The 14566-nt window shown below is 39.8% G+C and overlaps 1 protein-coding gene across 1 annotated transcript in view; it reads left to right on the forward strand.

The window, feature by feature from the left end:
• The window catches only part of PCSK2 (proprotein convertase subtilisin/kexin type 2), a 294044-nt gene that overhangs the window by 272553 nt on the left and 6925 nt on the right, over positions 1–14566 (forward strand). Inside the window, exon 11 of the mRNA XM_019626211.1 lies at positions 6556–6783. Within this exon, the coding sequence (XP_019481756.1) occupies positions 6556–6783 (228 nt within the window). The remainder of the gene's footprint in view (positions 1–6555; positions 6784–14566) is intronic.

The following is a 14566-nucleotide window of genomic DNA, read 5'->3' on the forward strand; positions in this document are numbered from 1 at the left end:
GCCCAAAATCAGGTTTCAATTTCTTCAAGATAAGGTTTTGCATACCACATCCATACCAGGGTGTCATGTAAACTAGATTTTCTCTCATAGTTTCTAGGAGTTAGGCAAATGGGGACTGTGAAGAAAACTCCAGCTTGACTTACAAATGCATTGTTTTTCTCAGACTGGAAATAATCCAAAACTTTGAAATTGTTTTTTAATCCTGTCAGCATGTAGAGAATAGACTCTGAATTTTAGAGCTGAAAGAAAACAAATGGATCTTTCACTACTCCAAATATCTTTTCTTCTGCATGAAAAGCACCAGGCCCAGGGCAATGAAGCTACTTGCTCAGGTTCACACACCTTACTCTGTTCAGATAAAGATCGTATCCAGTATGTAGACGGATTAAAATTCTGTTTGCTTCTAGAATTTAAGAGTCGTTAGTAGAAATCATTCTTCCAATCATAACACTGCAACTTCTTTAAAACATTTAGGTTTCCAAGTTCTCTAAAGATGCATGTTCTCTCCTTAAATTCCCTTTGCTGTCTTGATCATTAAGAGGAAAATGTTAATTGGGTCCAGGAGAATTTGATATCATAAATAGAAGAACTCTGAAAGACAATGGTGAGGGGCAATCCTCACAAACAAGAAACTCAAAAAAAGTCAGTGTTTCATACTTTATTCTTAGCAAAAAGTTGATAAGCCTACTATAAGTTTTGGCTAGTGTAGGACTCTATAGGAGACCCAGTTCTGCCAATTATACAAATATTAATAGGTGAACAATCATAAGTATGTTAATACGCTCACTAGGACCTACTTTAGGTGGTTTAGGAAACAGCCCTTCGTAAGTCTCCCTGGTGAAGAGTCCTCTTTTAGCCATACAAGACCAGCCTCTTCCTGGGCTTCGGACTCACTTTTCTAGAGCCCTGCACTCTCCTTCTCAAGACTTCTGCCACAGTGTCCAGGATTTTCTCCACAGTGTCCTGAGTGACCTCTTTCTTTGGAGCCCTGGCCTCTCCATCTGAAAACGTAACCACCATCCATCTCCTCTAGAACCCTGTGTCCCACTTTGATCTCTATGGGTACTCTCTCTGAACCAAGAACCAGCTGGTCTACCCTGAGTGGCCTAAGACCAGTCTACTAACAATTACACATTTATCCCTGGACCATCACAGATGCCTACTAGTGATTAGAGCTAGGTGCATGAATGTAACAGTTTTTGTTGATAATTTGGGACTTATTCATGCATGGCCTTGAGTAAGGCCATGTTCCTTATGGTCACGTCTGGGCCAGCATCTGCAGCAGCCTCTGACTAGTGCGGTCCTGCCTTCCAGTCCCACACTTCTCAATTTCATTCTCCCTGGTCACTCTGCCTTTCTGGCTGTCACTGAGGTAAAGTCCCGGTGTACTGATGTGGGTGAACACCCTGTCATCATCTCCTGCTGTATAATTCCTGGCTCTCCCTTCCTGTCACACTCAGGGCTGCTGACCTCCTGTCCATTTTTAAACTTATCACCTGCACGATGCTTGCCTTCTCCCACCTCTAGATCCTTCCTTCCAGATTCCTCTCTCCCCTAGAACCCTCCCCGTCCCTGTCTTTTCACTCAGTCATTCCTACTCATCCCTTTGACCTTGGCTTAAAAATGCTGCTTCCAAAAAAACTTGTTGACCCCCTGGACCAAAGTTTCTCAATTTTCCTGATAATGGAAATCACTAGAGTGCTTTTTAAAAACAGATATCCAAACTCATCCAGGTCTACAGACTCAAAACCTCCAAGAGAGTGCCTGGAAAACTGTAATTTTAACAAATATCCCCAGTGCTGCCCAGGAAGTTAGGAACCTCTCCCCTGGACCAGCTTTCCCCAAGCTTTTGGCTGTATATTGGAAATACAAGATGTTTGGACAAGTGCATGAAGTCAACATCTCTGGGTCCTATCTGACATCATTATTTTTTTAACATTTGATTCACATGTGCAGCCAAGGTTGAGAACCACCATCTTAGACCAATGTTCTCAAACATTTGTGCACTCAAGAATCATCTTGGGAGTTATCCTAAGAGGAAATTCTCAGGCTCACAACTTTCAAAACGCTGACTCAGGAGAGCTGGGGTTGGCTGAGGCCAGGAATCTACATTTGTCAACTAGCCCCCACATGGTTCTGATGTAGGGGACTTGAGGACCACAGTCTGAGAGCCCCTTGGTGGGATAAGACAGGAGCTCCACTGTTGGCTTCCTCAACACGATAGCTCCCTGTTCATGACAGCTTTCCCTATTTATTTTTTTTCCAGTTTTTCGAGTTATAATGACATACAGCACTGTACAGCATAAGGTGTATGGCATAATAACAGTTTGAATTATATATTTTGTGAAATGCTTACCACAATATGTTTAATTAACTTCCCTCATCTCATATAGATACAATAAAGAGAAAAAAACAAAAAAAAAGTCTTTTCCTTGTGCTGAGAACTTTACATATATATTCTAACATATATATATATATATATATATATATATATATATATTTAACAACAATGTTAACTATAGTCATCATTATGTTGTACATTACATCCCTAGTACTTATTTATCTTATAACCGGAAGTTTGTACCTTTCGACCACCTTCTTCCAATTTCTCCTCCCCGCACCCCTACCTTTGACAACAACAAATCTTATATCTTTTTCTATGAGTTTGGGTTTGGTTTTCTTTTTCTTTCTTCTTTTTTTAAATTAAAGTTTATTGGGGTGATAATTGTTAGTAAAGCTACATAGGTTTCAAGTGTACAATTCTGTAATACATCATCTATATATCATATTGTGTGTTCACCACCCAGAGTCAGGTCTTCTTCCATCACCATATATTTGATCCCTTTTATCCTCATCTACCACCCCGCTCCCCCCTTATCCTCTGGTAACCACTAAACTATTGTCTGTGTCTATGAGTTTTTGTTTCTTCATTTGTTTTGTTCATGTAAGTGAGGTCCTACAGTATTGTCTTTCTTTGTCTGACTTATTTCACTCAGCTAATGTGCTTGAGGTTCATCTATGTTCTTGCAAATGGCAGGATTTCCTTGTTTTATATGACTGAATAATATTCCATTATATATATATATAAAGTGTATATTGTATATTATATATTACATACAAAAACTTCTTTATCTATTTATCCATTGATGAACACTTATATTGTTTCCAAGTCTTGGCAATTGTAAATAATGCTGCTATAAACATGGGGGTGCAGATATCTTTCCAAGTTAACATTTTTTTGTTTCCTTTGGAAATATCTCCAGTAATAGAATTGCTTAGTCATACAATAGTTCTATTTTTAACTTTTTGAGGGACCTCCCTACTGCTTTCCATAGCAGCTGCACCAGTTTATAATCCCACCAACTGGGCATGAGTGCTCCTTTTCTCCACATCCCTGCCCAGCATTCATTAACCCTGTCTTTTTTATAATAACTATTCTAATAGGTGTGAGTGATACCTCATTGGGTTTTGTCCCTTTTGAAATATTGAGTTGTCTGTCTGTCACCCAAGGAATAGGCTCTGAGAGGGCAGAGACCTTCCTACTACATGCCCAGAATTAGCACAGTGCCCAGACGTGGTAGGCACTCAGTAGACATTCATGGAATCACTTCATTGTGCAGTACTTTTCCACAACGATGTATCTTTTTTCCCAAGTATGTTATTATATAAAATATTTGAGAACAAGAAAGACTATATCACCTTACTTGTCCTATAACACCAAACACAGTGACCTTTATATTGTATTAATAGACACTTTATAAATTTATTTTTTATTATTTAAGAGGTATTACCTAAGATTCTTGAGCTGCTATGGTAGGATTAAAGCTTGAAGTAGGTTGATGAAATACCCACAATATACAATAGTGTAGTCTGTCAGTTCTGAAATTGCTCAGAAAAGGGAACTAAAAGAGACACAGTTTTACTTTTTGACATATGCAAATGGCTGGCCAAACAGTGTCACAAACTCAATTACGCTGAGTATGAACTATGGTCTGATTTATTTCAGAAGTGAGAAAATCCTTTTTCTGACACATGCTCTCTCTCTGTCTGTCTCATGGACCCCATGAGAATAAGTCCGTGGAGAAACATCTGAGAGGGTCCTCCTCCACATGTTGGGAAGCATAGCACATTTTTGTGGCAGACCCCTAGCAAAGATGAGAGAACTGCCTGGCAGTTCTCAGATCACCTCAAAGTCCTTTATTTGTTAACCATATGCCCTTCTGTGATTAATTAATTCAGAATCCCATTCCAGCAAAACACTGAGCTTTAGTTCATAATCAACTTCAGGAAGTTTCACACCATTCACTTGGGTCCTAGGGACCATGTGTCCAAGATATGCTCTTAATTTTCTCAAATAATCATTGGCCTTCGTTGAAACTTTCTCCTTAAAATACGAAGGTCTACATTTCAAGAGCATATGAATCATTAGCATCTTTTGGCTCTGATTCAAAGCTTCAGACCAATAAGCACTGCATGTTTTGAAATTTTATCAAATGAGTTATGTTGTTGCTAGTCCTTTGAATTATTTGACTTCTGAAGAGAATATAGTGCAGGGTTTTTCCAACTTTTTTGACCATGCCTCTCAGTGATACATAAATTTTGCGTTACAACCCAACACCACAAACACACACACACACACACACACACACACACACACACAAATTTCCATGAAAAAATAGTTGTCCATATTACATGCAATGTATACTGTTATCCTTTTCTATTCTATTCTATGCATTTTTTTAATGATAATGCAATCCATTAAAGCACTGGTTCTCAAGCTTAGCTATCTAGTGGAATGCCCCAGGAAGTATTAACAATTTCCAATGCCTGGGTCCCACTCCCTGAGAGTCTGATTTAATTGGTCTGAGGAGTGACCTGGGCAGTGGGATTTTAATGTGCATCTCAGGTAGGTAACCTGTACAATAAGTTGATTTCATAGTACACAAATGGGTCATGACTTATAGTTTGAAAAACACAGGCACTGAGTAACATTAGATACTAATTTCCCAAAGGCAATGGCATTTGCAAGCAGACTTGTTTATTCACTGAATAAACAGTATGCCAAGGGCTGCCCTGGGCACAGGGGATACAAATATGCTGAAGATATTTTCTCTGCCCTTGAAGAACTAACAGCCTTGTTTTCACAAAGGGAACACACCAATGTAGCCAATTCCCAGATCAAGAATCAGAGCACTGTCAGCACCAGAAGCCTCCTTGTGTCCCCTTCCAGTCACTAACACTAACATGACTTCTAACAGCATAAATTAGTTTTGCCTGTTTTTATACTTCAAATCAATTGACCCTCATACAATATGTTCTCTTCAGTGTCTGGCTTCTGTAGGTCAACATTCTGTTTGTGAGATCCACCCATATTATTCAGAGTAGCTGTAGTTCATTCATTATTATTATATAGTATTCCACATTCTATAAATACATCTCAACTGGTTTATTCATTTTACTTTAAATGGGCCTTTAGATGGGCCTTTAGACGGGACAGTTTAGGCATGTGTGCATTCTAGTACATATGTCTGGTGAATATATACACATATTTTTGTTGGATACATACCTAGAAATGGAAATTCTGGACCATAGCTTAAACATATGGACAACATTAGAAGACACAACTAAATAGTTTTCCAAAGTAGTTGCAATAACTTACACTCCCATCAACAAAGTATGTGAGTTCCAGTTGCTCCACATTTTTGTCAACATTTGGTATTGTCAGTCTTTTTCACTTTAGTCATTCCAGTATGTGTGTTAGAATGCACATTTGAAATAAATTTAAGTAAAATAGGCAAGTTTGTTAAATTGACATATATGAGGTCGGACACTTAAGTTCATGAACTTGTTGCAATGATGCTGCTAACCTTTTTGATATCAGAGGGATTATTCATTATGAATTTGTACCAACTAGACAGACAGTTAACCAAGTTTACTATTTGGAAGTGCTGAAAAGGCTGCATGAAAAAGTTAGACGACCTGAACTTTTTGCCAACAATTCATGGCTCTTGATCATGACAATGCACCAGCTCACATGGCACTGGCTGTGAGGGAGATTTCAGCCAGTAAACGAATAACTGTATTGGAACACCCTCCCTACTCACCTGATCTGGCCCCTAATGACTTTTTTCTTTACATGAAGATAAAGGAAATATTGAAAGAAAGATATTTTGATGATATTCAGGACAACAAGTGTCATACAATGACAGCTCTGATGACCGTTCCAGAAAGAGCTCCAAAATTGCTTAGAAGGGTGGACTAGGTGCTGGCGTCAGTGCATAGCTTCCCAAGGGGAGTACTTCAAAGGTGACCATAGTTATATTCAGCAGCAAGGTAGGTAGCACATTTCCTAGGATGAGTTTGCAAACTTATTTGTCTGACCTAGTATATAATGGTGCTAAATAGTGTGTGAAAATCCTCCCTTGACTTGGGAATTCATAGATGTTCCAAAATCTTACAAGGGGCCTTTGTCCTATCTTAGTAATTGTGTCTCTCTCCCTCTCTCTCCCTCCCCCTTGCCCTTGTTCTCAAACTCTCTCTGCTTCCGGTATCTAGCCTGGGTCTGACCTGGAGAGACATGCAGCATCTGACTGTGCTCACCTCCAAACGGAACCAGCTTCATGATGAGGTTCATCAGTGGCGACGGAATGGGGTTGGCCTGGAGTTTAATCACCTCTTTGGCTATGGGGTCCTTGACGCAGGTGCCATGGTAAAAATGGCTAAAGACTGGAAAACCGTGCCGGAGAGATTCCACTGTGTGGGAGGCTCTGTACAGGACCCTGAGTAAGTGGGAACATGGTTCTCTTGCATGTGGAAATGCCCCAGAGATGGTGCCATGGCATTGGCGACAATATCAGATTCAATCTCCATGTCAGGGAGATGCAGTGAATTTGATTCAGGGACAACCAGCTTCCAAGGAGTGCTATAGTATTGCACAACTCTGGAGGGTGCCATTTACATAGAACACAATTGTGTAACTCAGAACCCTTACTTTTAGGTATAAGCCTTAACTGTTTTGGTACTTTATGCCATTATTTTAATTGCAAAGAAAACACCAGTGTGACCAGCTCCCAGACCAGTAAACACAATACAACCAATATCCCAGAAGGCCCCCATGTCCTCTTCCATCATCATTTCCCCAAGGGTAACCACTATTCTTATTTCTAACTCCATAGATTATTTTGCCTATTTTATACTTCATATAAATGGAATCATACACTATGTTCTCCTTTATATCTAGATTGTTATGCTCAGAATTACTTTGTGAGATTCAAACATGTTTAGTATGTACTTGTAGTTCATTTACTCTAATTGTTAAATAGTGTTCCTTTGTCTATAACACAATTTATTTAGTCATTCTACTTGTAGGACAATGATTTAATTCTGAGTGCAGTAAATAGACATTTGGAAGGATTTGAATGATAAATTTCCCATACAGAAACCACTGATCTGGTCACACTTACCTACCTCTTTTCCAACTCACATCACAGCAAAAGGATTAGACAATAAGGACCTCTTTATTTAATTTCTCTCTTCATTGGTCCACCAGTAAAATAGAAATAGCAGTTATGATCATTATTATTTTCCATTTAAGATTTATGCATATATAATGAAATGCACAGAACGTGTGTTATTTGAATTTTAATAAATGTATACACCTGGGTAATCACCATCCAATCAAGAACTGGTACATTCCATAACCAGAAACAGTTCTTGTGCCCCCTTCCAGTTAATCCCCACATCCCATAGACAGCCATTGTTTTCATTCCTGTCCCCATATATTAGCTTTACAGTTCTTGGAGTTTATCTAACTAGGATCATATGGTCTGGATGCTTTTGTGTCCAGATTCTTTTATTCAACATGTCTGTGAGATCCATCCAAGTTACTATGTGTAGTAATAGGTCATTCATTCCCATTGTTATGTTGTATTCTATTGTGAGAATACACCTCTGGGAACTTATGTCACTTAGATGGTAGTAAAATCAATCCCTTCAACCACCCTCCACCCCAGCCTTATTTCTGTTAACCATCTGAGCTTGGTCAGAGTCAGAGCCCTCTCACAATACATCCTCCCTCCATTTTCCTTTGGTCCTGGAAAAGGATCTGTAGCTTCTGTAGTCAGTTACCCAGACCTGGATTCAATTCTTGATTTCAGCAAATTGGACAATATTTTTGACTTATCTGAACCTCTATTTTAGCAATTCTCAAGCTTTATACCCTGGTCCCTTTTGGCAGTATGGTGAAGTCTATAAACCTCATTTCAGTATACTATTTTTAAATGCATTAGATAAAATACATGAGATTACAACAGAAGGCAAATATATTGAAAATCAGTTTTCAAAAAAAACTTTAAACAAATTTGTGATGAAGTAATCTACTTCCTTTCTTTTATCAACACATTAAGTAAAAATGTGTTATGCCACCCCTACTGTCAAGTCTAATGGCTACGATAATTTCAGAGCAGTGATGGTGACCAAAATGCTACTTCAAGTTACCTGTAAAGACTAATGGGATATGAAAATCTCTGGGCTCCTTGGTGACAAACCGAGGAAGTGCTAATACCACTCTGGCATGTGGCCTGCATTCACAATCAAAGAAGAAGGTGTTTCCATTATAAGTTATCGAAAATTAAGACACAGGGATTTTTCTATATAAATTCATATACTCCTTGAATTTGTCCCTTACAGGCCCCAAAACAGGGGCCTCTTCTCTCTTTCCTCACCAGTAAAATGGAGCTAATATCTCTGTCCTCACCAGGCTGCTGGGAGACTTTAATGAAGCAATCATCGTAGAGCTGGCACACAGTGGACACTCAGCAAATGGAGTTTTGTCATTCCCTCTCACCCATGACTTTTGACATTCCTAGTTAACACCTGTGGAAAAAAGAAAGATAATAATGTCCTAGAATTTTGGACATAATCGCCTGATTAGTACATGAATTCAAAATTGTGTATCCTTTAACTGACAGTGCCCTCCCATAGGTCAGCATCCTAGTGTTTGCTCACTAATCACCTAAAAAGTGGCACCGAGTAAATTGTTGCAGAACTGTGTGTAATTTTCCAGGAACTAGTCCATAATTTCACCAACACTGCATGGGAAAGTACAGCTTCAGCCCAAACCCTGTAATAGCTTAAAAAACGGAGCTGCACAAGCCCCACATGACGTGCTATAATAAAAATAACTGCTCTGCAGAGTTCCTGTCTTTCCCTGAAGCTGCCGTGTACATACATCATTTCTGTTCATCCTGTCCCCCTCCGCTTGGTAAAACAGGCTGCTCTGTGGCCCCAACAAGTTGGTTGACTCGGTAAGGTCACAGGGGCTGTCAGTGAAAGTGAAGGAACTGACTTTTATTGGGTACCTACTATGTGTCATGCACTTTACAATCACATAAACTTCATAACCACCCTATTGTTGAGTATGTGTTTTACCTCACACAGTCAGGGTGTGACTATTTTGCAGCATTAACAACAAACTGGTCCCATGTTGTGTCTCAGAGAGAAGCATCTACTATGTGCCTGGCATGAGGCCTTTTATATACACTGTTTTGTACATGCGATCATTACTTGTTACTAGTGAGGAAGCTGAGATGCAGAAAGCCCAAGAAATGTGCTCTAAGTCATAAAGAGCGGACCAGGACTTGAAACAAGGCCCATCTGAATCCAAACCCAAGGCTTTTTTTCATTATAAGACATTGACCTTAGTGAGCTCCTACTGTGCATTCAGGCCCTCTTATTAGAGCAGCCCTGCTGTCAATTCGAGAGTGTCATCACAGATGAGAAGAGGCTCAGAAAGGTTATAGGCACATCAAAGGTCACCTAGTTACTGATCAGTTGAAGTGGGATTTGGACCCAGGCACTCTGATACCAGAACTCCACCCCATGAGGGGCCTCAGTGATTCTCTGTTGGAGGAGGTAAGGCTCAACGAATATCAGAAGGGCCTGGGGAGTTTTTTTAATAACTCCTGCCCCCTGGGACTCAAACACCCACCTAGCATGTGGTCCTCCCTCCCAAATTCCACTAACTGCCATTCTGGGGACCTTGTCACTGCTGGGATCTACGAACAGAGTGACCAAACGTAGACACAACTAGGAGCCATCATCCAAAGGGGGATTGAAAGGTAAATCCTACTTACCATAACTAACTTTACCCAACTTAAACATTAAATAGGCATTGACGACTGAGCTCCCCTGTCAGAGTTCAGAACAATTTCTGAGTGATTTGGAAGGACCAGGAGACTTTCTGCAGTGCTGGAAATGTTCTCTATCTGAGTGTCTAATACAATAACTGTGGCTATGGGGTGCTAGAATTGTGACTAGTGTGACTGGGGAACTAAAGTGTCCATTTGATTTAACTTCAGTTAATTTAAATTTAAATTGCCTCATGTGGCTAGTGGCTCCCATCTTGGACAGCTCAGCTCTAAGGCACATCTGGTAGTTACAAGGTAGCAGGAGAGATGCTAAATCGCACAAACAGAACAGAAAAGGTAAATTTAATAACATCATCTCTGTGAAAGGGTGTGCAGAAGTCAAACCTGCAAGGAAGTTGGGGGAAGGGAGGGTGGGCAGATTCACAGCCCATGCCTCCCTCAGCGCTCCTCTCGCTGATGTCCACTGCTCACTCTTCACACACAGACAGCAGGACACTCAGGAGGCCAGACACCTGTCTAAGGGCAGCCCTGGGATAATGCAGGCACAGAGCTGCCACCTACTAAGAACTCCTCTCAGACAGTCACTGAGCTAGTTTCCTTCCACCATGTTATTTAATTACAGAAGGCGGGCATCACTGGTCTTATTTTACTGATGAGAAAACAGAGGCTCAGAAAGATAAAGTAAATGGCCCTAGTTCACAGAAAGAGCAACTCCACCATCTAGCCAGTCTGCAAAGTCCTGGGGCTTGGAAACTCTCCATTATTGCAGAGGGAGAGGGTAACACAGGAACTTGCAGAGAAGGAAAGGCCTTTTTTGCAGAGAAGGAAAGGTATTTGTGCCTTTACAGATGCTCCACCACCAGCAGATAGGGGCAAACATCCTTCGTGGGCAGTCCCACTGGAGCCATATCTAGTTATTTGCACATTGCTTACATTCCCAATTAACAGAAAAGTGGCCTGGTTGCACTGTTTAGAGGAGCTGCCAGGTTGGTGTGCACTGGGGCCTCTTCGTCGAGGCACATGTTGATATCAGACCTCATTTTCTGAGGTTGCAATGGACAAGAAGGATGGATCTCTAATGATTGTCAAGCTCTGTATGTTTGTTAGCAAGGGGAAAGGGAAAAGAGAGATGGAGAAAATATGCTGAGATAAATGACAATTTATCTCCCCATTTCTGCGTATACTTAACATTCTTTCGCAATCCACATAAATGCTGAATTTGGAGCCAGAGACAACACTGGAAATATGTTGTCCGCATCCATAATTTTACAGTTAAGGAATCTGAGGCCCATACATGTGAATGTCCCAACAACTCACAACTAGCTAGAAATTTTTAATTTTTCAATTACAGTTGACATTCAATATTATTTTATTTCACTTTTAGCTGTACAGTATAGTAGTTAGACATTTATATAATTTAAGAAGCGATCCCCCTTACTAGTCTAGTACACACCTGGCAATATGCATAGTTATTACTAAATTTGACTATATTCCCTATGCTTTGCTTTACATCCTTATGACTATTTTGTAACTACCAATTTGTACTTCTTAATTCTTTCACTTTTTTCACTCTGCCCCCACCCCCTCCCATCTATCGCCCCAAAATATCTAGTACCCATCTGACATCATACATAGTTATTACAATATTACTGGCTATATTCCTTAAGCTATACCCTATATCCCCATAACTACTTTGTAACAACCAATTTGTACTTCTTAATCCCTTCCCCTTTTTTCACCCACATGCCCAAGACCCCCTCCCATCTGGCAACCATCAAAATGTTTTTTTGTATCTATGAGTTTGTTTCTGTTTTGTTTGTTTATTTTGTTCTTTAGATTCCACATATAATTGAAATCACATTGCATCTGTCTTTCTCTGTCTGGCATACTCCACTCAGCACCATACCCTCCAGGGTCCATCCATGCTCCCACAGATGGCAAGAGCCCATTCCCTTTCCTGGCTGAGCAATATTCCATTATATATACATACCACCTCCTCTTTATCCATTCATCCATCAACGGACACCCAGGCTGCCCCCATACCTTGGCCATTGTAAACAATGCTTTATTGAACATACGAATATGAATGCACATGTGCCCTAGAAGTAGCATTTTGGGTTTCTTCAGATAAATACACAGAAGTGGTATCAGTTGGTCCTTGTTTATCTTTTGTTATAGCCTTTGTTTTAAAGTCTATTTTGTCTGGTATATGTATTGCTACCCCAGCTTTTCTTTGTTTTTTGTTTTCATTTTCATGAAATATCTTTTTTCATACCTTTACTTTCCACCTGTGTGTGTCTTTCAATCTGAAGTGAGTCTCTTGTAGGCAGCATATGTGAGGGTTTTGTTTTCTTATTCCATTCAGCCCTTCTATGTCTTTTGATTGAACCAATTAATCCATTCACATTGAAACTAATTGTTGATAGATATGTAGCTATTGCCATTTTATTATTCATAATTTTGATCTTTTTTTTCTGTCTTAAAGAAGTCCCTCTAAAATTTCATGTAATACTGGTTGGTGGTGATTAATTCATTTAGCTTTTTCTTGTCTGGGAAGCTCTTCACCTCTCCTTTGATTTTAAATGATAGTCTTGCTGGGTAGAGTACCCTTGGTTGTAGGTCCTGCTTTTCATCACACTGAATATTTTATGCCAATCCCTTCAGACCTGCAAAGTTTCTGTTGAGAAATCAGCTGACAAATTATGGGAGGTCCCTTATAAATTACTAGTTGCCTTTCTGTTGCTGCTTTTAGGATTTTTTCTTTGTCTTTAACCTTTGCCATTTTAATTATAATGTGTCTTGGTGTGGGCCTGCTTGGGTTCATCTTGTTTGGGACTCTCTGAGCTTCCTGGATTCGTATGTCTATTTCTTTTGCCAAGTTAGGAAAGTTTTCAGTCCTTATTTCTTCAAATAAGTTTTCAATTCTTTGCTGTCTTCCTCCTCCTTCTGGTGCCTATGATGCAAATGTTGTTACACCTGATGTTGTCCCAGAGGTCTCTTAAACGGTCCTCATTTTTTTGGATTCTTTTTCATTTTTGCTGTTCCAGTTGGGTGTTTTTTGCTACCTTGTCCTCCAAATCACTGGTATCATCCTCTGCTTCATCTAGTTTGCTGGTGATTCCTTCTAATGCATTCTTCATTTCAGTTACTGTATTCTTCACTTCTGACTGATTCTTTTATGTCCTTTTCTATGCTTGAATCTCTTTGTTGAAGTTCTCAGTAAGTTCCTTGGACATCCTTAAAACCATTGTTTTGAACTCTGTATCTGGTAGGTTGATTGCCCATTTCATTTAGTTCTTTTTATGGAGTTTTCTCCTGTTCTTTTATTTGGGATGTATTTCTTTGTTTCCTATAGGTAGAAAGTAATATCTCCATTGTACAGGCAGGAAAATGAGCTCAGACAATTCAAATGCCATGCCCACAATTAGACCTTTAGCCCACCCTGAATAGCTTTCTGCCTGCTGGAGCCCAAATGATTGTTAGTCATTTATCAGCTCACTTGCTATATGTCTGACACAACAAGTTCTGAGTAAATAGCATCTTCTTTGAGAGATACAGGGAGTGGTTATCTGTACTCTGATCTCCAAAGCTGGCCTAATGCCTGCTCTCCACCAAACTGGATGGTTTCCCCAGAGCCTTGTGCTTAGGACCACACCTTCTACTACCATCACTAGAGCTCCATAGACAAGAATGCTTCGTACAACAAATGAAAAATAGCAATAAATAAATAAATAAATAAATAAATAAATAAAGCATCATGCATTATTCAACATCAGCATCCATGCTGAGTGCACATAGCAGCACTCAATGAAATTGTTTAAGTATACGTTAAGTTTATCAGGAGACTTTTGCCTTTGCCTTTATCATTAGTTTCAGCAAGCCCTCCCAGATCCGTCCATAACCTTGGTTCCAAGGGTTATGCAGAACCAAGGCTTGGCTTTGATCCGGGTGTGTGACCAGGATCTTTTTGTAGATGTGCCCTACATGATGTGTATTTTAAAATACCCACCATTTTATGTTCCAAAATAAAAGCCATGTCAAGGGAGACTATTAACATACACAAAGGGCCAGGGAAGGGGAACTAGCACCATGTGCCAGGCACCATCCTCAGTGTCTTCATACATGGTCTTATTTAACCTCACAAAACCCACCCACAATGACCGTGAGACTTCAAGTATTTGAACAATTTGTCCAAGCTCTCCTGACCAGTCAGTATAGAAGCAGAATTCAAATCCAAATAGTTTTGTTCTCAAAGTCTGGAGTCTTTTCATACAATCCTCAAATGTAGTTCCCTTTATTATGTTTCTGGTACTTTGAGTATCTCACCTTCAAAGGAGGCCACCTCCAGAAAGGAGATTAGTTATATGGAAAGATAGCTAAAATGCTTAGATTGACCTTCCACTGGGCTCCAACTCTGT

The sequence above is a fragment of the Hipposideros armiger genome, unplaced genomic scaffold (assembly GCF_001890085.2).
Source record: "Hipposideros armiger isolate ML-2016 unplaced genomic scaffold, ASM189008v1 scaffold_663, whole genome shotgun sequence".
Taxonomy (NCBI): domain Eukaryota; kingdom Metazoa; phylum Chordata; class Mammalia; order Chiroptera; family Hipposideridae; genus Hipposideros; species Hipposideros armiger.